Source organism: Dromiciops gliroides, chromosome 3 (genome assembly GCF_019393635.1).
Source record: "Dromiciops gliroides isolate mDroGli1 chromosome 3, mDroGli1.pri, whole genome shotgun sequence".
NCBI classification, from domain to species: Eukaryota; Metazoa; Chordata; class Mammalia; order Microbiotheria; family Microbiotheriidae; genus Dromiciops; species Dromiciops gliroides.
Window position 1 is genome coordinate 441,047,012 of NC_057863.1, and position 25,021 is coordinate 441,072,032.

A 25,021-nucleotide genomic window follows, 5' to 3' on the forward strand; every position below is an offset into this window, starting at 1 on the left:
AGATCTTTCTCATTTAGTACTGTGTATTCTTGCCATCTCTTCTTAATCTCTTCTATTTCTGTTAAGTCCCTATCATTTTTGTATTTTATCATGCCCATTTTTCATGAAACATCCCATTATCTCAATTTTTTGTGGGACAATTGGCATTGAATGATTTGCCCAGGGTCACACAGCTAGTAAGTGTCAAGTGTCTAAGGCCAGATTTGAACTCAGGTCCTCCTGAATACAGGGTTGATGCTTTATCCACTGTGCCACCTAGTTGCCCCATCTCTATTTTTCTTAACAAAATTGATAGTTTTCCCTATTCTATTATTTTCTTTTATTTCTTTGCATTGCTCATTTAAGAAAACCTTCTTATCTCTCCTTACTGTTTTCTAGAATTCTGTATTTAGTTGAGTATATCTTTCCCATTATCCTTTACCTTTAATGTTCCTTCTTTTCTCACCTATTTGTAGTCTCATGAGACTTTCTTGCTCTTTTTCTTTGGAATGTTTTTTTTTTTTCTTGCTGCCTCCTGTACAATGTTGTGAACCTCTGTCCATAGTTTTTGAGGTGCTCTATCTACCAGATCTAATCTCTTAATTCTATTCATCACTTCTATTTCATATTCATAAGGGATGCTACTTAGGTCATAACTATAAGGTCTGATAGCTTTCATTTCTTTTTTCAATTTAAGTCTGAATTTTGCAATAAGAAGCTCATGATCTAAGCCACAGTCAGATCCAGGTCTTGTTTTAACTGACTGTATAGAGCTTCTCCACCTTTGGCTGCAAAGTATATAATCAATCTGATTTTGATTTTGATTTCAACAACCTTTTGTGTTGTTGAAAAAGAGTGTTTGCATGACCAATGGTTTAGCTTGACAAAAGTCTATTAGTCTTCGCCCTGCTTCATTTGCACTCCAAGGCCAAACTTACTTGTTATTCCAATTATCTTTTGATTTCCTATGTTAGCATTCCCATCCCCTAGGATGGATGGGACATCTTTTTGGGACTGTTATTTCTTGATGTCATAGGTCTTCATAGAATGGATCAACTCTGGCCTCTTCAACATCAGTGGTTTAAGCATAGACTTGTATTACTGTGATGTTGAATGATTTGCTTTACTGCTTTTCTCAACCTTTTTATTGACTATGAGGGCTAGTCCATTTCTTCTAAGAGATTCTTGCCCATAGTAGTTATTATCTATAATGGCCACCTGAATTAATTTTACCCATTTCTGTTGGTTTATGTTCACTGACACCCAAGATGTTAACGTTTGATATTTCCATTTCCATTTTGACCACATCCAGTTTGATCACGGCAAATCATCAGATGTTTGTGCTTCATTTTCCTCACTGACAAAATGGAGAGAACAATACCTGTAACAGTACCTACATCATAAGGTTGTTGTAAGGTTCTCTAATGAGAAGAGGTATGTAAAGTGACAGCCCCAATAGGGCTACAAGACATCTACTATTATTGTTGTTATTATTTATTGTTATATTCAATTATCCTGCCTCAAAGCATTTATCATAGTTTTAGAGAAGCAAAAAATGACTCTGCAATTAATTAAATGACTTAGTTTCTCCAGTTGAAAGAGGAGAATCTTTGTTCTAACACCAGATGATATGCTCTCAGATCCAAATGTTCAGATGACTTAAATGTAAAATGTATAGATGTGCTTTTTTTATAAAGTGTCTAACCCTACCACAGATTTAATTTATTCCTTTTTTTTTTTTTGCAGGGGACAGATTTAATTTGTATACCTCAGAAAACTGTCAAATTATCCCCCTTATATTGTAGTTGCTTATATGACAACCTGAAAAGTCCAAAATTTGGGTAATTGTCTTGGTAAAACTGAGAATTTTTTATACCATGTCTGGCAAGTTTAACAAAGATGTCTGTAACCCTAAAAAAATGTATATCTGCTACTACAACATTATTTTAGACATAGTCCCATAGATAAGTACTATTTTTAAGTATTTTAGGATTTATACTCTTCTGCACAGTTAGAAATAACAATTAAAATTTATTAACCTATTTTCTTGTGAGTGACTATAGATATTTCAATTAACATACTCAAACAGGAAAATCTCACTAAAGAAAGCAGTGGGGTAGAACCTGCAAAACAAGTCATGTATATAAGAAGTTTGCAATTTTCTTTGTAAAGAAAATACTTTATTTACATATATTGAAGCAAATAAGCTATTTCTGAATGGATAATATTGATTAAAAACTTTCTTTTGATGGTAATAATAATCATTTCATTTCCTTTTTGCTATCTTTTCAAATAAAAACTATCATATTATCTGAAACATTTGTAATATTTGGGGGGAAAAAGGGAGGTGAAGCCTGCCTTTAAATGAAAAGGGGATGTCTACAAATCTAATGCTGTACTATTATATCTACAAGACATGACATAGGATTTAATTTTGCATTTCAAAAATGATAAACAATAAAAACAGAGTCCAACCACCCCAGAATAATACCCAAACAGATTCTGCCAAGAAGATTCCTCCTGGAAAAGCCTTCACTCCTCTATATGTAGGTAGAAGGAAGCTTTCTTTAGGAAAATGTGACAAGCAAGGCAGACAGACCCCTTTCTGTTCTTCAGTTTTGTTCCATTCATTTATTTCTGATTGGACTGGAACAAAGGATTCATCCTGACAACACTTTATCACAAAAAAACAATCATCCAAGGTCAAAGAAGGCTGAGGCTTTGATTTCTGCTTTCCCTTTTCCACACTGAGTGGTTTACAGAAATTATTCCTAGATATGAAACATACTCCTTATAAGATCATAAGGAACCTAGGCATTTAACAGTAAGGAGATATGGAAACTGTATTTGCATTTTTAAAGTAATTTCCTTCCTAAATAGGCTTTGCAGCTCTGTGTGTATGTGTGTGTGTTTCTGCATGTGTGTTTATGTTGAACCAATTTGCTTGGAGAGCCGTGTTTCAAAATTTCAGTTCCAAATATCCTTTCTGAGACAAAACTTTGATATCTGCTGCATCAAAAAATAGAATGGTTTTTAAAATGATACTTAAGATTTGTTATACCTATACCACCAATAAAGTATCATGTGGGCATTCATTGTATATTTAGTTTCAACATTACTTACTTTTATTGATAATACCAAATTAATCTTTTGACTATATTATATTTATCCAAATAGGAAGCATAGCATAGAAAAAAGAAAGGACAATGTTATGTCAGAGGACTAAAGGTTTTATGTAGGGGTTGTTCCAGGGAATAATGAGAGTCAAGTCAGGAGGACACAACCTTGGACAAATCACTTACACTTCTTGGGCCTCAGTTTCCTCATATGTCAAATCAGGGGGTTGGATTAAATAGCCCCTGAGGTCCCTTCTAGATCTAACTTTGTGATTTTATGGAAAAAAAACACTTTAGGGCAGAATAAACACAGTTTGAAAATTAGACCTCCATCTAAATGTAAAAAAAATGTAAATGGTTAATTGTAAATATTCAGGTAATGAGGCTCTGATGCAATTAAAATGGACAAATACCAAAGAAATACAAAGAAATCTACCTGTCTCACAATCTATTATCTCAATTCCCACAATCTTTCATGTTCGGTCTGCCCACTCCAACATTATGATTTGAAAATATTACCACCTACATTCTCAACTTGGTCCATTTTTGTCTAGCCTTTAGCTCAGATATCTAGCTGTTGAACCCTGACTCCCTAATCATCTTTTACTTTTCAAATGGTAGCAGGAACTGAAAACCTGTCTCAAAGGTAATTATTCTAAGAAGAAAGCTAAACACCAAAGTGTTATACATTATACAAATGTCTAACTCATGTAAGCAGTGATTAGTACCCTTTCCTTTTGAAACAGCCTTGCACATAGTTCAAAAGAAACATGGAGAACTTCAGTACAGATTTTGCTTATAAATGCAAGATATCAGTACATCAATATTGCTTTTTGTGCCTCTTAATCATAACCAAGTGTATAGAAGGAAAGAAATTCTTTCTCCTCTCTGAAACCATCTCTGAATGTAAAAGTTAATGGAGAATCTGCCCTTCTCTCTCTGCAGGGCTCTGCTAAGATAAACAGGTGTTGAATGTTTCCAATTGTTTATATAGTGTTATTAAAAGGGAAATTTTCTTCCTACTCATTCTGAAAAAATGGCAATAGGTAAACACCCCAGAATTTATGAAAATAAAACATAAGAAAGAAAAGAATTCAATGTACCAGAAAGGCCTAGATCCCAAATTTTCTTTCTGCTTTCCCCTATTGATTTCCCCTTTAATTATGATTCACATGCACATCATAGCAAGTCTGTTAGCAAGGAGGGAGGCTAACAAAATCCAAAATTTAAGACATCACTGAGTCATCAAGTTCTTGATTTATAATCACTGAAGGGGGTGGAGTTGGGAAGGGGAATGGGAATGATATCCAAAACGCAGATAAGTTCAAATCACATTAAGTTCTGTGTTTATTATTTATTATTCATTCATTCATTTGCTTGTCTGTTTGTTCATTTGTTTATTTATCTGAGTTTATTTTTATTAAGGGATTCTATAGCCCTTACTTAAGACTGCAAAAACCCTGAACCACAAGTTTGTTTTCAGTGTGTAGCTTGACTAAAGTATTTAGATGACAGATTCTCAGTAAATACAGCAAAGTAACCCTTGAAATATATGGATAAGGAAAAGTAACTTTTTTTCCTTTTTAATGGAAAATTCTGACAACATCCCAAAAGTAGCTTAGTTTTCCATGGGTAGAAATACAAATCCTTATGTACTTTTTAAGCCATCATGATGAGTTATGAAGCCTTTCCATAGTAATTATTTTAATAAGGTCCCTCAGTTATATGTCTATGGTAAGTATATTATACCTATATAATCTATAATATCTATATCTAATAACACATATCTATTATATCTGTATCTATTATAGTTATATGAAGAAGGTGAGATTTGAGCTATGTCCTGAAAGAAGTCATGGAAGCTAAGAGGCTGAAGGAAGAACTTTTTAGATCTGAGAGACACCTAGTGCAAAGGATCAGAGTTAGGAGATGCAGTGTTGCTTGAGGCATTGCAAGTAGGCCAGTGCAGCTAAAACATAGAGTGTGTGGAGAAGAATAAAGTATAAGGTTGGAATGGCAGGAAGGGCCCAGGTTTTTAAGTGCTGGAAGTACCAAACAAAGCAGTTTATATTTGATCCTAGAAAGCCATTAGAGTTCACTGCACAGAGGGGTGACATGGTCATACCTACACTTTAGAAAAATCAGCTTGAGGGTTGGCTGAGTGGGGGATAAAATGGAGTGGAGAGAGACTTGTGGTAGGCAGACCCACCAGGAGGCTACTGTAATAGTGCGGGACTGAGATGATGAGTGCCTGGACCAGGGAGGTGGTTGTGTACAAGGGGACATATAGGAGAGATCTTGAAAACAGAAACAATAATGGGTTGATATATGGGGTGAATGAGTGGTCAAGTGAGACATCTTGGTTGCAAGACTGAATGACTAGCAGGATGGTGGTGCCCTCCACAGTATTAGGCAAGTTGGGAAGAGGGAAGGTTTGTGGGGAAAATATAATGAGTTCTGTTTTGGGTATGTTGAGTTTAAGTTGTCTGTGGGATATTGTCATCAAAATGTCCAAAAGGCAATTGGTCATTCACATTATTTGCTGATCTTTATAGTTGCATTGTACAAAAGTTCAGATTACTTTTTCTTCCAAAATGATTGTTACTTTGTGAAGCACAATTCACTGTTGCCACATTTTTGTTGCCTTTCCTCATGACAAGAATTGTCCATGTGAGAAATGTCTTTTTTGCAGTCAATTTCATTTTTTTAAAAGTTGAAAATGGAAAAAAAAGGTCATTGGTAATGTGAAACCAGAACTGAGGAGAAAATAGGATTAGAGTTGTAGATCTGGGAATCATCTTAGAACTGATAATTCAATATATGGGAGCAGATGAGATTACCAAACTAGATAGTATAGACTAGGGGAAAAAAAAGTAGGGCCAGGTTAGAGTCTAGGGAGATAAAGAACAATCAAAGGACACTGAAGAGCAGCTAGACATCTAGGAAGAGAGTCAGGGGAAATCAGTGTCACAAAAACGTACGGAGGGGGGCAGCTAGGTGGTGCAGTGGATAAAGCACTGGCCCTGGATTCAGGAGGACCTGAGTTCAAATCCGGCTGCAGACACTTGATACTAGCTGTGTGACCCTGGGCGAGTCACTTAACCCTCACTGCCCTGCAAAACAAACAAACAAAAAACCGTACAGAGGAAAAAGTATCCAGAAGGAGAAGGTGGTATCCATTGTCAAATGATTCAGAAGAGCCAAGAAAGCTCGGGACTGAAAAAAGCCCTCTAGAATTTATGATAAAGGGATCATCGGTAATTTTGGAGAAGGCAGTTTCAGTTGGCAGATGGGGTTAGAAGCCAGATTGTGGAGGATTTAGAAGAGGGAGAAGAGAGAAAATATAAGCAACAAATGTAGATGACTTTATCAAGGAGTTTAATCAAGAATGGGAAGATATAGGAAGATGGCTAGCCAGGATGATGAGATGACCATTTTAAGGATAGGGGAGATAAGAAAGTATTTTTAAGCCACAGAGTAAGCACCAACAGATAGGAGACATTGAAGATTAGAGAATGAGTTTGGATGAAAATGGGTTCGATCTGCTGAAGAAATTGGGAACGGTTGGGATCAAGAATGCATGTAGAAGGGGCAGCTAGGTGTAGTGGATAAAGCACCAGCCCTGGATTCAGGAGGACCTGAGTTCAAATCTGGCCTCAGACACTTGACACTTACTAGTTGTGTGACCCTGGGCAAGTCACTTAACTCTCATTGGCCTGAAAAAAAAAGAATGCATGTAGAGTTTGCCTTTGGAAAGAAAGAGGGACCCCTGTGCATCCAAGTCTGGATTAAAGAAGGAAATAGTAGAGGAAGCTGTCTGAATGCTGTAAGAAGAGGAAGTAGGGGAGCAAGGAGGGAAACTTTCAGCAAATGGCCACACAGGAAGAGAAGGGGTAAAATGAGAAGCTAGAGTACAGATGAGAAAGTCTGGAACAGCCACTGAGATAGTCAACTGAATAAGGAAGAAAAGAGTGTTTGCCTCCGTGCAGTGAGGGCACATTTGAGATTAGGAAGTATAAATTATGAATTATGAGATGACTTTAAGAAGGCCAGAGTGACTGACTGAGTAGAGGCCAACATAGCCTGAAAGCCTCAGTAGCCTATTAAAAGTCATCACAGAGGAACTCAAAACTTTTCTAAAAATGTTTTTAAAAATTTTTAACCTGTAATTGGGGGAAAATAAATTATTATGTATAAAAAAGAAAGTTATCACAGAGCTCTCTTCCACAAATGCCTTGATGTTATCTCCCAGTATTCTACTGTTGCTCACACTACTTTGGTCACATGGTTGCTACATATCAAGGAGCAGATGACTTCCTGTGGTCACAAAGGATTTTGGAGATATGGAAGCTGTTTTTAGAAGAAGAAGAGAAGTTGTTCAGATACAATTTGACAAGAAATACATAGAGAATGTCTGACCTTAAGACTACAAGGCTACAACAATTGTTTTTATTAAGCCAAAGAAAGTGATTTTATTTTTAAAGCAGAAGTTGAATTATATCTCTTATGAAATTTTAAAAAGTGGGTAAGTGGTGGAGGGAGTTCTTCCCCCTCTCCCAGTATTTACTTCTCCTTCCATATTGGGCTTTGATTTCAGGTTTTGAGTTCCTTAGAAACTATTTCAGTCGCATGATGAAACTTAATTTCCTTCTAGACATACATAAGATGACTGTTACATATACATTACAGTGTGTATATATATATATATATATATACACACACACACTATATTTATATATGTATGTTACCATATATTACAATATATACATAAACTGTATACATACATAAACAGTATAACCACACACAGCATATATACATATACATCAACTGTAATATACAGTAATACATATGGTAATATATACTGTAACATATATGTATATATACTGTGTATATATACTGTAATGTATATGTAACAGTAATCATAAATTTGTGTGTGTATATAGTCTATATATAGTCTACATATATTCTACATAGTCTCTCTCTCTACCTCTCTATCTCTCTATCTAATCTCCCTATCTCTCTCTCTCTCTCTCTCTCTCTATCTATCTATCTATCTATCTATCTACTGGAACATACTCATTGTTTTGACTGCAACACAATGTCATACATTTGAGTATGTTAGAATGCATCTGTTAGGCTTCCTGCTAACTACAAGTGAGGCCAAACAAACTTTTCAGGGAAATCTAAAGCAACAACTGTATTCATATTCAGCTTAATTTTTCTCCTCTCCATCCTATCTCCCCAATCCCTTAAATTTCTGTTTCCTTCCATTTCAGTTTGCCTTAGCAGAGCACTTGAGTAAGAAGGGTTTTGTCTTGCAAGACAGTTTTTGGATAAAATACTTTTCTGACCACACCAACCATTTCAAAAATCAAATTTTATATCCAAATAGGCTAAGAATAAAATATGTGCTTTTAAACAAGTTCTCATGTTTATGCTGTGCTTAGTACATACAGACTCTGGCAGATAATTATATATATATATATATATATATATATATATATATATATATGCTTAATAAATATTTGCTGACTTGACTTAATAAATGCTTGTTGACTAGTGAAATGGTTGTCTCCTTAGAACCAGAGAGACAGCTACTATGTAGGCAGATACTGGACAGCATATTATTCATATCTTTTGTTTATCACACTTCCATTGACCCCATGCCATCTAAATACATCTCTCTAATTACTCCCCCTTACCAATTACCCTAACTATATCAGCATTAATATCTGCCGTACATATTACAAATGTATGATATTTAATCATTTAATTCAGGGAATAGATCAAAGAATTCTGGACTTGGAGCCTTAGATTCTCTTCCCTGCCACAGGTTAGCTACATGACCTTGGGCCACCCTGTGCCTCTTTCCTCTTCTGCAGATTGAGGGGGTTGGACTAAAGGATTTTTGAGGTACCTTCCAGTTCTGAGGTTTTATGTCCTTGATTAGTATGTTTGATTGTTTGTATCTCTTTTGTAACTGTTTACCTCAGGTTTTGTCTTAGATTGTAAAGTTCCAGATGACAGAAATTTCTGTAGATTCTTTGTAAAGTGCCATGCAAAGTTTTCAACATAGGCTTTTGGATTGATGGATGGTGGTACTAATTACTAAAACCAAACACCATATTGCCCCTACTTATCAGGATAGTTCATGATGAGCTTAAAATTTTTCAGTAAGGCACAGTGAAATAAAATCTCCCCTTTTAAAAAAGCAATTTTTACAATTCCCTCTACAGAAATTAGGTATTTGTCTTAAATGCAGCAGGCAGCTAGGGACATAGAAGATAAAGTACCAAGCCTAGAGTCATCTTCCTGAGTTCAAATCTGGCCTTAGACACTCACTAGCTGGTTGTGTGTCCCTGGGCAAGTCACTTAACCCTGTTTTCTTCAGTATCTTCATCTATAAAACGAGCTAGAGAAGGAAATGGCAAACTGCTCTAGTATTTTTGCCAAGTAAATGCCAAATGGGGTGACAAAGAGTTGGACACAACTGAACAACTACAAGTTAAATGCAGCACGGTGTAGTAGAAAGAACACTGTAGAAGATCTGAGTTCAAATCCATCCACTGTTATTTACAACCTGTGTGACCTTTGTGCAGGTCAGTCCACTCCTCATGGCTTTAGTCGCTTCATCTATAAAATCAAAGGGTTAGGGGCAGCTAGGTGGCGCAGTGGATAAAGCACCAGCCCTGGATTCAGGAGGACCTGAGTTCAAATTTGGCCTCAGACACTTGATACTTACTAGCTGTGTAACCCTGGGCAAATCACTTAACCCCAATTGCCTCACCAACCTCCCCCCTCCCCACTGCCCAAATCAAAAGGTTAGACTAGGTGATCTCTGCAGTCTCTTCCAATTCTAAATCTGTGATAACATAGGTAAACAAAATATGAAGGGCAGACTAGTGGAAACTGGTCTAGGAAACAGGACAACTCGGGTTCAAAATCTCCCTCTGGTACATACTACTGGCTGTGTGACCTTGTATAAGCAACTGTCCAAACTGAGAGGCTGCACACAAGGTGTCCACCTTCTCTGGTGGAGGGAATTTTTCTTTCTTTCTTTCTTTCTTTCTTTCTTTCTTTCTTTCTTTCTTTCTTTCTTTCTTTCTTTCTTTCTTTCTTTCTTTCTTTCTTTCTTTCTTTCTTTCTTTCTTTCTTATGAGGCAATGAGGGTTAAGTGACTTTCCCAGGGTCATACGGCTAGTAAATATCAAGTGTCTGAGGCCAGATTTGAATTCAGGTCCTCCTGAATCCAGGGCCAGTGTTTTATTACCAAGGAGTTCCCTATATGAGTGAAATCACATATTTGCCCTTCTTCCTCCATCTCTATCCCTATATAAAGATGTGCCATTTCCAATAATCAATTATTAGTCATATTAAAATCTGGAGAGTATTCTGGATATGGTGGTGATAATTGTGTTTCCAACATAGCAATTGGTACTTTATGTCTATGTTCCCCCTCAAAAGAACATTGGCTTTGGAATTGCCTGGTCAGGGTTCAAGACGTGGCTGTGCCACTTACTACATTTGTAACCTTGGGCAAGCTGGTTTTTCTCATTAAGGTTTGATTTCCTTATGTTCAAAATAGGAATGTTGATATTTATGCTACCACCCCACTGGATTAAGTTTGAAGTGCCATCTAAATGTAGTTATTATTATTATTATTTATTCCTGATGTATACTTGCAATTCTCAAGTCTGAGGTTACTGTGCTATATGATGCCAAGAGAGAATCAGCACTTAAGTGAAGGTGGAACCTTACATGGAGTGATTTTTTTTTTTTTTAGTGAGGCAATTGGGGTTAAGTGACTTGCCCATGGTCACACAGCTAGTAAGTGTTAAGTGTCTGAGGTCGGATTTGAACTCAGGTACTCCTGACTCCAGGGCCAGTGCTCTATCCACTGTACCACCTAGCTGCCCCTACATGGAGTGATTTTATAGCCTAAGAGTCAATCTTTTCAAAACATGTCTCCTGACTCATCCTGACAATGAATATAGAATTTTACCCTTCCTTCCTTTGAGTTACACATAGAAAGCCTAACTGAAAATGTTGGGTAGAAATAAAAGATTATTACACCTAATAACATCCAGTAGCAGGAATTGATTCAATCAGATTAGCTAGTTGAATATTGAAGGGAGGTGACATAGTCCAGGTAAGATTAAATGGTTTGAAGGCAAAATACTATCAAACCTAAGATTATAGATTCAGATCTGGAAGAAAAATTAAAATTCATTTAATTCAAACCCCTTATTTTACATCATCACCATGTAGGTGAATGTGCCAGGTTATATCCTGGCAGATTTAGCTAAATAAGATGATGAAATAAAAGTGGATAAAGTAGGGGGCAAATCACTGTTTATTTGCAAAAAGTATATGATACTTCCTTTAAATATGATAGCTTCTGAAACAAAAAGGCTAGATAGAAAGAGATAAATGGGAGTGGAATTCCTCAGCTTCTGTGAGTGGAAGAAGTTCTTTCATCCTGCAGCCTTGTGGAAAGAGCATTGGCTTAAGAGTCAGAGGACTTGGGCTACAGTCCCATGAGTGATGTCAACCACCTGTTTAGTCTTGGGAATGTTAGTCAGTCAATATAAATTTCTAAAGCACCTACTACGTGTCAAACACTGGGGATACAAATAAAGGCAGAAAGAAGGTTCCTATTTTCAAAGAGGTCATAAGGGAGACAACATGCAAGTAACTATATACAAACAAGGATACACACACACATATATACACATGTCTATATATACAGCATAGATTAGAGATAATCAATAAAGGGAAGGTACTAGCATTAAAGGAGACCAGGAAAGAGTAGAAAATTGGATTTTAGCTCAGACTTGGAAATGCCAGGAAAACCAGGAGGTGGAGATAAGAAGGGAGAGAATTCCCAGAACAAGGGACAGAATCTCCCTGGGACTCAGTTATAAATGAGGAGTAAGTATCTTACAGATAAGGAAACTGGACTGGATGGCATCTGACCATCTTTACAGCCTTAGATCTATGATCTTTCTCTACTAAATGACATCTTTTTTGGGGGGCAGGGCAATGGGGGTTAAGTGACTTGCTCAGGGTCACACAGCTAGTAAGTGTCAAGTGTCTGAGGCCAGATTTGAACTCAGGTCCTCCTGAATCCAGGGCCAGTGCTTTATCCACTGCACCACCTAGCTGCCCCCTACTCCAAGACTTCTTGGGAAAAAAAGAAGTGACTATGAAGGAGGATCTTGATGGATCAAAGAAGTGATACCAATTTGTCAACAATATTTATCAAGCAAAAAATGTGTATAAGCATTGAATTAGACTTCTGAGAGCATTGTAAAGGTAAAAGACCCAGTTTTCCTTTCCTTGTCCACTACATTCTTGAGAAAAGATAAGAGGGGAATGAAGAGTTAAAATGGGATTCCTAGAACTCTAGTTGTTAAGAAAAGAGATCTTGCAAAATCAATCTTTAGCCTACAAATCCATGAAGCAGGATGGGGAAGGGTGGGGGTAGGGAAGTTCTTCTAATGATCTAATAAAATGATAATATTAAACTTGCCCTCCAATGAAAACCTCCCAGAAGGGAGGTCATTCAGAGCCAGCAGCAAGTACTCAATATCTATAAACTGTGTATATAAAAGATCGCCTCTATTTTTAGTGCTGTCCAAGTTCAGTATCCATTTCATTTTCCATTTTTGTCTTTTGTTTTACTGTTATTTTTTTCCCCTTCTACTGAGACACAGATTTTACATAATAATCCTCTCTCTTCAGCTACAAACATTCGAAATACAATCCAGTGCTACACAAAATTGTGAAACTAATTTTTCTGCCTTCCAGCATTACTTCCCTTGCTAGCCTTTGGTAGAAATTGGGAGTGAAAGTAAAAGTGCCTTGCAAAAGTTAGTTAAATGAAGACAAGACTTTTTATTTCAGTACATAAGAATTCCATTTCTTTCCATCATCCTTTAAAAACCACATCTTGTTTCTTCCCTACTAGTCTGTAAATCTCTCTTCCTACCACTATTTTAACACTAAAAGAATTCAAAGAAACACACAGGCTTTCAGAATCTCAAAGCAAAAGCCTGTGCAGACATGTCTTAAGCAAAATGTCAACTATAGTACTACCAGAGGAGAATTAAATAGGAAAATGATCTTTTTAAAATTCATGTTGTGAAGCTGATGAACCGTTTATACTTGTGAGAGCATGGTTCTTTCCCCTTTGAGTGTTTTCAATAACAACACTTTAATTGGTTGTCCTTTTGGGTTTTTCAATTCCACACCATCCAACACCCTTCCCCTACTGCTTACATTTCTTTCCAAAGAGATCATTCTCTGTTCATCTGGAATTTACCAAATGGATACTAGGAGATAGATCGATCTGTCTATATCTAAACACATATACATACACACATACATGTACATACACACTTCTGGTATGTAGCTATCCCTGGAACTACATTGTTCTTTTTTGCCTTAAAAACTTCTTACAAAATAAAGAAATATTGTAAGCAAATCTGCAAATAACATAAACAAGTTAGAAGACCCACGGCTGATGCACAACAGAGGTCAGACTCTAGAACAGCCATGTTGAAACCAGTATTAAGCACTTCAGAGGCACATGCTGAAACAGGAAAAGCGGTGAGATGTGGTACGTGAAGAGGATTTTATTTATTTTTGCTATGTTTTATTGGTTTCTTTTGTCTTTCCATCAAGGGCATTTCAATCCTTTCCCACTCCCCACCCCCATAATACCCTCTCTAGCAACAACAACAATCAAAACAACCAAGCAGAAACATCTGATACCACATCTAGCAATGTATACTCTATTCTATTCTAGTAACCCTCCACCTCTTGGCTACAAGATACTATGTTTTATTATCTGTTATTATCTGTTCTCCAGTACATTCATTAGTATATAAAGAGTTTTTAAAAAAATTTATGGAAAGTAATTTATCATAACAATGGTTGGCAGAAGTAGGATTTTTAATTAAATGTTTTCAAACCTAATATTTGTCTGTAACCACCACTTTATGCAAAAGGACAAAAGGCCACTTCAAAATAAGTGATATATTTTCTCTAGATGTAATTCTAAGTTAAAGATTTATGGAGAGTGAGCTACACTATATTTCCACTGTATTTCTAATTACATGAGTATGTTTTGAGGCAGATAATGCTCCACAGCTTCCAAAACTACTAGTTGTTTATTTATGCACTTTCTACCTTGGAACATTTATGTCTTCTCACAAAGGAAAATCACATTGTGTAAAAATAACCAGGTGTAGTAAACATTTCTGCCAGGGAAAACAAGTTTCTGATTTAGTCCTCCATGCACCTTGGTGTAACAGAAAGACTCAGTGTGTAATAGAAAGATTTACCATCAGAATACAGTTTCAAAAACTTGATCTATCTCTAACAGTGCAACCACCTTCCTAAACTCCCTAAGCCTCAGTTGCATCCTAATAATGCTTGTACTGTCTACTTCATAGGGCTGGGAGGAAGCACTTTATAAACTGTAAAGAAATATACACAGGTGAGCTATTAATTTTAATGCAGCTAGGCCACATATACAAGACTGGGAAGCTATTCTTCCCATTATACACCCACAATTATTATCAGAATATATCAGCAATACAATAACAATGGTAACAATAACAACAGATAGCACTTATATAGCACGTTCAGATTTTGTAAAGCATTTAACATGTCATCTCCCTTGGTCCTCACAACAACTCTGTGAGGAAAGTGCTATTACTATCCCCATTTAACAGATGAGGCTGACAGGGTAACTAAGTTCCCTATGGTAGGCCACACAGCTGGTAAGCATAAGAGTCAAACTTGGGATTCCAAGTCAAGTACTCTAACCACTGTTGTACCTAGCTACCTTGACAATATTCTAACAGCTAATATGAACATGTGCCATACAGTATAGTGATAATTTATAAAGTAAATATATTTTCCTTTCCAATAATTAATGTTGCTATATCTGACTATCTTAAACGCCATTCAACTCCTATTGATTCAGTAAATGTTGACTCCTTCAATATAATTTACAATGAATCAATAATGATTTATTAAATACATATTATGTACCAGGCACTATGCTGAGTTTTAGGGATACAAAGAGAAAAGTAAAATATTCCCTGCCCTCAATGAGTTTACATTCCAGCAAGGAAGGTAATATATAAATATATTTGTTGTTCAGTTATTTTCAATCACGTCTGAATTTTGTGACTCCATTTGGGATTTTCTTGGCAGAGATATTGGAGTGCTTTGCCATTTTTTTCTCCATCTTATTATACAGATGAGGAAACTGAGGCAAAGAGGGTTAAGTGACTTGCCCAGGGTCACATAGCTAGTAAGTGTCTGAAGCCAGATTTGAACTCAGGAAGATGGGTCTTTCTGATGTCAAGTCCAGCACTCTATCCACTGTACCACCTATATGCCCTCACAAATATAAATATATAGGTCAGAAGATATATATTTTAAATTATTTTTTTGGTGAGGCAATTGGGGTTAAGTGACTTGCCCAGGGTCACACAGCTAGTAAGTATCAAGTGTCTGAGGCTGGATTTGAACTCAGGTCCTCCTGACTCCAGGGCCAGTGCTCTATCCACTGCGCCACCTAGCTGCCCCGGTCAGAAAATATATAAAGGTAACTTTAGGGTGTGAGTCTTTAACCGTGAGTCTGTGAACTTGTTTTTTCAAGTACTTCAGGTGCTTTCAAGTACTTGAGGTATCACTGAAATTAACTCTGCTATACCATGTTGACTCCCTAATGAAGTTGCATGACATACCCAGACATTAACACCTTTATATGCTTCTCTGAATAAATATTTGATTAAAACTGTCATGCATTTGGTTGCTTTTCTTTTACTGTAAAACAGCAGTTCTTTTGTTAAGTAAATCAACATTTATTTATTTATTTGTTTGTTTATTTGTTTATTTTTGGCAAGACTTGCCCAGGGTCACACAGCTAGTAAGTGTCAAATGTCTGAGGCCGAATTTGAACTCAGGTCCTCCTGAATCCAGGGCTGGTGCTTTATCCACTGCACCACCTAGCTGCCCCCTAAGCAACATTTATTAAGAGCCTACTATGCTAAGTGCTAGGATAGAAATAAAGGCCAAAGATAGACTCTGCTTTCAAGGATCTCATATTCTAACCAGTTAATTTTGATGGGGGGCAATGGTGGTGTAGTATATAGAGCACTGGCTCTGGAGCCAAGAGGATCTGAGTTCAAATCTCACCTCAGACACTTACTAGCTGTGTGACCCTTGGCAAGTAACTCAGTGCCAATTGCCTTAAACATCCTAGGCCATCTCCAGTTGTTCTGATATTTATCTTGCCACTGGAACCAGATGGCTCTGGAGGAAAGAATGAGGTTGGTGATTTTGCACAGTCCTCCCTCACTTAAATCCAATTCCAAGTAAGTCATGGCATCACCCTGATGTCATGGTCCTCTTTGAGAATGAAGGATAAACAAACAAGAACAACAATCTAACAGGAGATAACATGCAACCAACTATGTACAAAATACATACATACATGTATATATATATATGTATGTGTGTGTGTATGTATACACACACACACACACAAGATAAATTGGTGATAATCAACAAAGGGAGATTGGGAATGGTTTCCTATAGAAGGTAGGCTTTTAGTTGGGACTAGAAGAAAGTCAGGGAAGCCAGAAAGTGGAGGTAAGGAATGGGAGAATTCGATGTATAAGGGTCAGTCAGTTGGGAGATGGACTGCCTTATTTGAGGCATAACAAGAAGGCCAATGTCACTGGGTGGCATCGTACCTGGTGAGGGAGAAAGGGATAGCTGAAGGCACATAATGCATAAGAAGAGTGGAAAGTCTGTGGTAGGGAGAGGGTTAAAAGGGCTTTAAATGCCAACCAGGATTTTATATTTGCTTCTGGAAGTGATATTTGAGTAGGAGTTTCTTGAGTAGGAAAGTAAAGTCAAGGGACTAGAATTCTGAAGCTTGTTTCTATTCCTTTCATCATCACTAGTTTGACCTCCAACACAAAGTAGGATCTACATGAAATAGCTAAATTTCCCAACCTAAAAAATGGGCACACATTGTCTACAAAGAATTTTTAAAGGTAGTATAACTAAGTTGATGGAGAGCTAGCCATGAAGACCTGCATTAAGCTTCTGATGTAAACTTGCTGTGTAACCCCAAGCAAGCCACGTAATCTCTTAGACAATCCTCTAAGTCAGGGACTTTTAACCTTTTTTGTACATCTTTAACCCTTTTGGTAGGAGAGTGACGCCTATGGTCCCCTCCTCTGACTAATATTTTAAAATAATTGAAGGAAATGCTAAATTTCATTTAGAGACTTTTCAGTTGTCACTTTTTTCAGTCATGTCCAAATCTCTGACCCCATTTGGGGTTTTCTTGGCAAAAATGCTGGAATATGGGAGGAAACTAGGTGGCACAGTGGATAAAGCACCGCCTCTGGATTCGGGAGGACCTGAGTTCAAATCCGTCTTCAGACACTTGATACTTACTAGCTGTGTGACCCTGGGCAAATCACTTACCCCTCATTGCCCTGCAAAACAAAAGAAAACAAAATGCTGGAGTGGTTTGCCATTTCCTTCTCCAGCTTATACAGTTGAGGAAACCAAAGCAAATAAGGTTAAGTGACTTGCCCAGGGTCAGATGGCTAAGTGTAAAGGCCAGATTTGAACTCATGAAGATGAGTCTTCCTGACTCTGGAACCAATACTCTGTCCACTGTGCCACTTAGAGATTAGTGGAAAATAAAAATGTATATTTTCCCCATCCAAATTCATGGACTCCTTGAAATTTATCCAAAGACCTTGGGGTTCCTGGGTTAAAAACCCTTGCTCTAAGCCTATAAGTTGCAGAGGAGGTTCCAACCTGCACTGATGGTGAATTTCCTTATTTAGGACTTCTATATATCAATGAATTGACAGGTCCAGTCCCTATCCCCTATAAAGTTCTTTGAGTTGATCAGATGAAAGGCCTTAGGTGCAGCATAGAGTAAAAGACTGTTTTATTACTTGGCTAGCATTCAAATATTTTTTTTTGATCTAGAAGGAAAGAAAGAACTAAACCCTATAATTTTACTTCACACTGCTCTCCTGTTTTAGGTACACACTGGTTTTTCAGAACTCCCATGTCTTAAGTGCTTTAGAAATCCTACAGATACTCTAAGGAAGAGTTATCCTAGCCCTTCTGACCTGGCTTCACCCAGTGGAAACACAGTTGGTAATCACATGGAACAGCTGGAAAGCAACTCCTTATGGTGCTGCCCTTTCGTTTGTCTTTCCTAATCAATTGTTATGGCTTACTGGCAGTAATTAATGGAAAAAAGATGATATCTGTCAGGGAGATGGAAAGGTTATTTCTGGAAACATTCAGGTTATAAATATATCTGGGATAACAATACTTAGCCAAAATGATGGAATTGCACCAGTATCTAATTAGTGATGTGACTGGGGACCACCCAAATCAAGATAATAAAAGTCATCCTTAATATGTTCTAGGTGAAGAAGTTTAGCCCAGAAAGGTGTTTGGCTCTGGGGAAGCCCCAACTTGATAGGCAAATAGCTGTGTGTAGAAGGCAAAAGAGGTGCACAGCTTCCCATAACTGATAATTACTCCGTAGCCTATAAAAGAACATCAAAATGTCAACCTTGGTGATCATGCTTTGGCCTGGTGGTGAGAGCCAGCCCTTAAGTGTGTTTGCAGGGGATTGTAGGGCAATAATTGAATGAGTAAAGTAACATGGTAGCTGCGGAGAAGGAAAGTAGTGTAACTGAGTCAGTGTGCCTCTGTGAGAAAAAGTGATTAGATATATGGGTAGAATGAAAATATTAACTCACAGTATGGTCATCCTGGGGATTGCACATGGATTTATAGGAACATGGAATGAATCCTGAGGCTTATGAAGGCTGGCATGTTTTACTGGTGTTTTAAGTCCTGAGGCTGACTGTGGCTGTTGAGTTTTAGTGCCTTTTCATGGAGAGATAGAAGCATTTTGGGAACTGGGATGACCATGTTTTGGTCAATGTAAATATGGGACTGGCAACGTCCTGAGATCCCCCATCATGGGGAGGAACCATGGATCTCTGAGAGGAGAAAGAATTTTGCTAGAAGTTGGTAGAAATTGAATTTGTACATGGAGGATTATACATAAGGGCCAACTTTACAACTGTAACTTTGTATGTAAAAGACCAAAGCTGAATAGCATCTCCAACATAGATTTGAACATTAAAAGATACTGCATTGAATGACAAAGGTGGATAAGATGAAACTTCAGACTTCTCAAGTACATTTCAATTTCTTTCCAAGAGAGATCCTTGTCTTTGGCCTAATTCATAGGGTAGGATTTCTCTGTTGGTTGGTAGTAGAAAAAAGTGACGACAGGTGCTAGTGGAGGGCATGTGCCTAAAGCTGGGGATTTAAGTCTTAGGACAAAATATAACTTTCAAAACCAATTAACTGTGGCCGTCATTCTAAGGCTACTGCAATCAGTATAAATGTCTTAGAGAGAAAAGGGTAAAGGGGAATACAAACTTCCCTTATTGCTCTCTAGCATCCCTCCAACCAGTCAGAGGAGTGAAAACCTTGCTTCTGAGAAATATTTGAGTCTCACCTTGCTCCATGTAAGGGCCAGGGAACATGAAGTTTTTTTATAACATGGAAAGAAATCCTTTCAGTTGAGATGACCCCTAGGAGAATGCAACCTCAAAGCACACTCACTGCAATAATTTCTATTTATGGGGCTCCCAGGATGAGATCAGGAAAGTTCCATGGATCAGCCCCACATACTACTTCACATCCCCTCTGATAGGAGAAGCTTACATAATAAATGTCATCAAAGTTAGCTCTGATAATAGAAGAAGAAAAAAAGATAAGCAAAAGCCTTACCTCTTTCTCTATCTTGAGCAGCTTCTTTACAGCCACTTCTTTGTCTTGTGATATCCATCTGGCTCGATAAACACTCCCAAAACTCCCTCCACCGCAGTTTTCAAAAAACTGCAAGTCATCAAATTTGATTTGCACAAAGGAAGCACCAAGAGACGACATCTCATAATGACAAAGTAATATACCTCCACAAAATCTGCAGAGAAAAGAAATAATCCAGTTACTAACATCCTATTAGAATAGTCCCACAACACTACTTTAGATAATATAGAATGTGTCCTTTGGAACACTCAGAGGATACCACAATGACTAAGGAGAAAGAAGGGCAAGAAAGGAGCCTGTACATGTATGTTGGGTTTTTTTTTTAAATAAAAACAAAACTCACCCTAGCAGCCTGTGAAAAATTTAAAAAGAACTCATCCAGGCTTTGAAACACAGCTGCCGACAGAGAAGTGGCTCAGATTTCCCCCACAGCAGATTTGAAGCCACACTTCCTGCACTTACGCACACACGAAGGATCTCTGTGAAAAGGCTAGTGTGTCACCAGGTCTATCATGAAGCCCTGACAAACTGGAAGCGTGCTTTCAATTGCAAGCTTGCATAGCTGTTCTGGAATCCAAAGCATGCCATCTCTCCCTGTTGTGATCACTTTACACAAAATATACACAGCCTAAGCAACTGAACATCCTGGCAAAATTACAGCCAAAACTCGGCAAAACTGAACATGCAAAAGTGTTCAAGAGGATAAAAGCAAACTTTCAGTTACATAGATACTATAAATCTGGCCAAATGTTTTCCACAAGTATCTCCCTGGTCTGTATACCATAGCAAGACTTAATTAAAGAGCAGAATAGTTTCCCTTGATTACAGTATATTAAATCATCCAGAGAACATTGCCAAGAATGAATCTTATGGTTGTTAAAAATTTTATTATGTTTGTTGCCAAAGGAACAATACCCCGCCCATAGATTATAACAGTGATACCTTCTGTAGTCTAAGAAGTTTTACTACTGCCCAGGTACATACATTTTACTACTGCACAGTGACAGCATTACTGGACATAGGCACAAGTGATGACAGCTTAAAACTTTGGGCTATGAAGGTTTTGCTGATAGGAGATGACAGAAATGTCATCTCTGAAAACAAGTAAAATGCATCGCCTGGTTATGTGCATTGTTCCTCCAGACTTTTAATGTGGAACAGACTAAGAAGCCGAAGTTAGGAACCAAAGAACACAGGGCTCAGATGTGAAATTCCATTCAGAGTTAAGATCAAGCCTAGGTGGGGATTGTTTCCTTCCTTACCCTGCATGTTTGAGAACACAGAAAAACAAACTATGAACATTTTCAAACCTAGTTACTGTAGACTCAACAGATACGATTACAATTCTTTAGTTTTATCCCCAATTGGCTACAAGTCTTTTTACTTCAAGGCAAAATCATTTAAGGTAATCTGGGGAATGAGACAAAAATTAGGATATGCATAGTGATGCACTGAAATGGGAGATAATCAATGCTCATTTATGCCTACTATGTTCCAGCCACCATAGGATACAAAGGGGAAAAAAAATCCTATAATGAAAACAACATTGGTTTTCAAATGAAAAGAAACCACCACTTGAAAAATTGCCTCATGTCATAATTAATGATTTCTTCACATAAGAACATCTACTGAACTTGAATTGCTGCTAGAGGAAAAACTGGTAAGACTACTAAGACACTAGAATGGGTTAATGAGGGAAGTTGATGTCATTTTCTGGAGGTCTTCTTTAAGAGAATAATTACTTGCTCAGGAACGTTTAGGTATGATCTGGCCTAGGGGCAGAGGTATGTACGTAAGTTCCATCCAGCTCAAGAATTCTGTAAAAGATCATTACTGAACTATCCACATTTCCAAGTATTTTAGGTCAAATCCCCAAGAATTCCTATTTGACTTTGAAAAAGTTGACTTTTGGGGGGCAGCTAGGTGGCGCAGTGGATAAAGCACCAGCCCTAGATTCAGGAGGACCTGAGTTCAAATGTGGCCTCAGACACTTGACACTTACTAGCTATGTGACCTTGGGAAAGTCACTCATTGCCCCACCAAAAAAAAAAAGTTGACCTTTTAAAAATATATATCTCCTGCCATCTCCAAAAAAGGAGATACACAGGCAGAAAAGACTAGGGCTTGGTATCTTGCTCCATTAGCTTGACAAGTTCTGGAGGGTGGGGACCATATGTTTTTGTAGCTCTCACAAAGTCAAATAGTACCTTGTACATAGTAAGCACTCACATATGAATTTATTCAATGAATAAAATTATTTTTCCTGAATAGGAAAGCTTCATCATGCAAGAGGTTGAGGAAGAAGAACCAGCTTCTCAAGTTGTTCTGAGTTTCAAGCAAAGAAATATCTATTAATCAGCAACCTTGTATAATGCACCATGTCAGGCTCTGCAGGAGAATGAGGCAGTATAACAGAATGGATAGAGCACTGGATTTAGAACTAGGAAGAATTGGGTTTAAATCCTTCCTCTGACACTAGCTTGTCTATAGGCAAATCACTGAGCCTCATTTTCCTCATCTACAAAATGGAGCTATGAAAACTGGCTTTAACTGCCTAACAGGATTGTTCCAAGTCCTAAATGAATAATGTACATAAAGTGTTTCACAAACCCTACAGTACTATACAACTATCAGCCAGTACTATATTAAAAAGCATAAGACATAGGTCTTACCCCAAAGGATTTGTAATCTTGACTGTGCATAGTGAAAATTTCTGTTAACATTTCTATAACAATAATTTCTGTTTCTTGCTTTCCTTGTGTGTGTGTGTGTGGGGGGTGGGCAATGAGGGTTAATTGACTTGCCCAGGGTTACATAGCTAGTAAGTGTCAAGTGTCTGAGACTGGATTTGAACTCAGGTCCCCCTGAATCCAGGGCTGGTGCTTTATCCACTATGCCACCTAGCTGCCCCAACACCTTATTCTTTGGGACAATAAAAGATAATTTAAAAGTGTGAATTGAAATTCAACAGTTATTAGGAATTTGTTAAATTACCTGAATAATTATGGGAAATGTTATCTAGTTTGTTGTTTAGTTATTTAAGAACTTTTTTTGGTCATTTTCCCTGTGACATTCTGTTACAACAGTGGAGTAGGAAGAGGGAATTTTGTTGGCAAACCTATTGGCATCTCGCATATAAAAACACTGATTAGCAAAAATTAATATATCTGATAGTGACTTTTCAAAAAGAATGAATATTGTAAGTTGGAGGGGAAAAAACCTCTCACTCTCCTTCATGTCTTATAATTGAAATGAATGCAAGTATTCCATTTCCTGATTTAAGAAAAAAACACACACAAACAAAAAACAACCTATCACCAGGTACTCATTTTCCAGTTTTTACTTGGGTTGATGTAAACAGTACAAATTCCTGTCAGTTACCCAAACTTACAGTCTAAAATCAAAATGAGAGAAAATTAGTTAAAAGAAGGAAGTTAGTTCGTTTCTCCTGAGTCATTTCCCACAACACACTTTTCTTTCTCCCCTTGCTTGAATTACCATATTTACCTGAATGGTAAATGGCCCTTGCAGGGTATTCTCTAAGAAACACAAATTTCTAGAAGATACTTTGTCCTTCTGGGAATAAAGTTAGTTATTACATAGTGGTAACTCACTGCCAGGAAATGGCTAGGGAGAGAAGGATCACATTCTTAACATAGACACGATAGTCATACTGGAGAGGAGGTGCCTTTATGTCAGAGGTTGAGCCTAGCTGGAGTTGTACACTAGTTCTTCTGGCAGCCTGAAGAAGAGATGTCACCAGGACTATTCCTATCTGACCTGTGATCAGGATTCACTAGTCAGCAACAGTGGAAGATCAGGGAAGCAAGGGATTCTAAGGTAGCAGCTAATGAAACACTAAAATGGTAAGACCATGGTATCAAGAGTGGTATAGGAACAAAGCTTACTGGGAAGGATGGACTAAGAGAATAAGGATATGTCAAGGCATTGTAGAGCGAAGAGTACAGGGTTAGTGAAAGAGGAAGCTTAGGAATTTGGACAGAGAGTGAAATCCCAAACTTCAAGACCTTGGAGCAATTGGGGGCACTTATAAAGGCCTAAAGAGGGAGTGTATGGCTGAAACTGGGTTGAAAAGGTCATTGATATAGTATCATAAATATACCTATACTTTATAGAAATATAACCTATAGCAATAAGGCAAGAAAAATAAATTAAAGAACAAAATTTGGCAAAGAGGCAAATTATCTTAACTTGAAGATGGTGCAATGGAAGAGGTTTGGTGTGTGGTCAAGTTTTCAGAGTTGTCAGTATATTGAGGTCCCTCAAAATCATAAAAGGGGCTGGCATGGAGAAAAAACATGAGGCAGGTAATAAATCACTGAACAAATTGGAATGATATTTAGAAATTGATCAATAATACAGAAAAAGTGGGGAATGTATGGTACAATAAGATCCTGTAGAGTTTGTACGAATAATGTCATATAGGATGGCAATTGGGGGTAGTCTCTGAGGGAAGGTACTAGGATTCAGTACTAGGAAAGACTTCTTATAAGAGACATACTTCAGCTAAAATCTGAAGAAAGCTGGGGAAGCTAGGAGTGGAAATGAGGAAAAAGTTCCAAGCACGACGAACAGTCCATGGAAATGCTTGGAGTAAAGACATGAAACATGTTTGAGGAACAGTGAAAATGCTAGCATCACTGGATGGCAAAGCATTTGAATGAAATCAAAGTGAAAGAAGACTGGAAAGGCAGGAAGGAGCCAGGGTATGGAAGGCCTTCAAAGACAATGAGACTTTTATATTTGAACCTGAAAGGAATCGGGGGTCAAAGGAATTTATGAAATGGAGGGAAGGGAGGAAGGAGAATGGTATGGTTGGATCTTCACTTTAGGAAGATCAATTTGACAGCCAAGTGGAGAACAAATTGGAATGGGGAGAGACTTGAGGCAGGGATAGAAACCAGCAGGCTTGTACAGACATAAGGCAGTGAAGCCTATACATAGGCAGTTGCAATGTGAAAAGACTGAAGGATATGGTGGGGGAG

General features: G+C 37.6%; 1 protein-coding gene across 2 annotated transcripts in view; it reads right to left on the reverse strand.

Annotated features, from left to right (window-relative positions):
• The window catches only part of MAP3K20 (mitogen-activated protein kinase kinase kinase 20), a 224,823-nt gene that overhangs the window by 174,337 nt on the left and 25,465 nt on the right, over positions 1–25,021 (reverse strand). For both annotated transcript variants that reach the window (XM_043994177.1, XM_043994178.1), the window contains exon 2: positions 19,977–20,169. In XM_043994177.1, coding sequence (XP_043850112.1) covers positions 19,977–20,135 — 159 coding nt within the window. In that variant the 5' untranslated portion in view covers positions 20,136–20,169. The remainder of the gene's footprint in view (positions 1–19,976; positions 20,170–25,021) is intronic.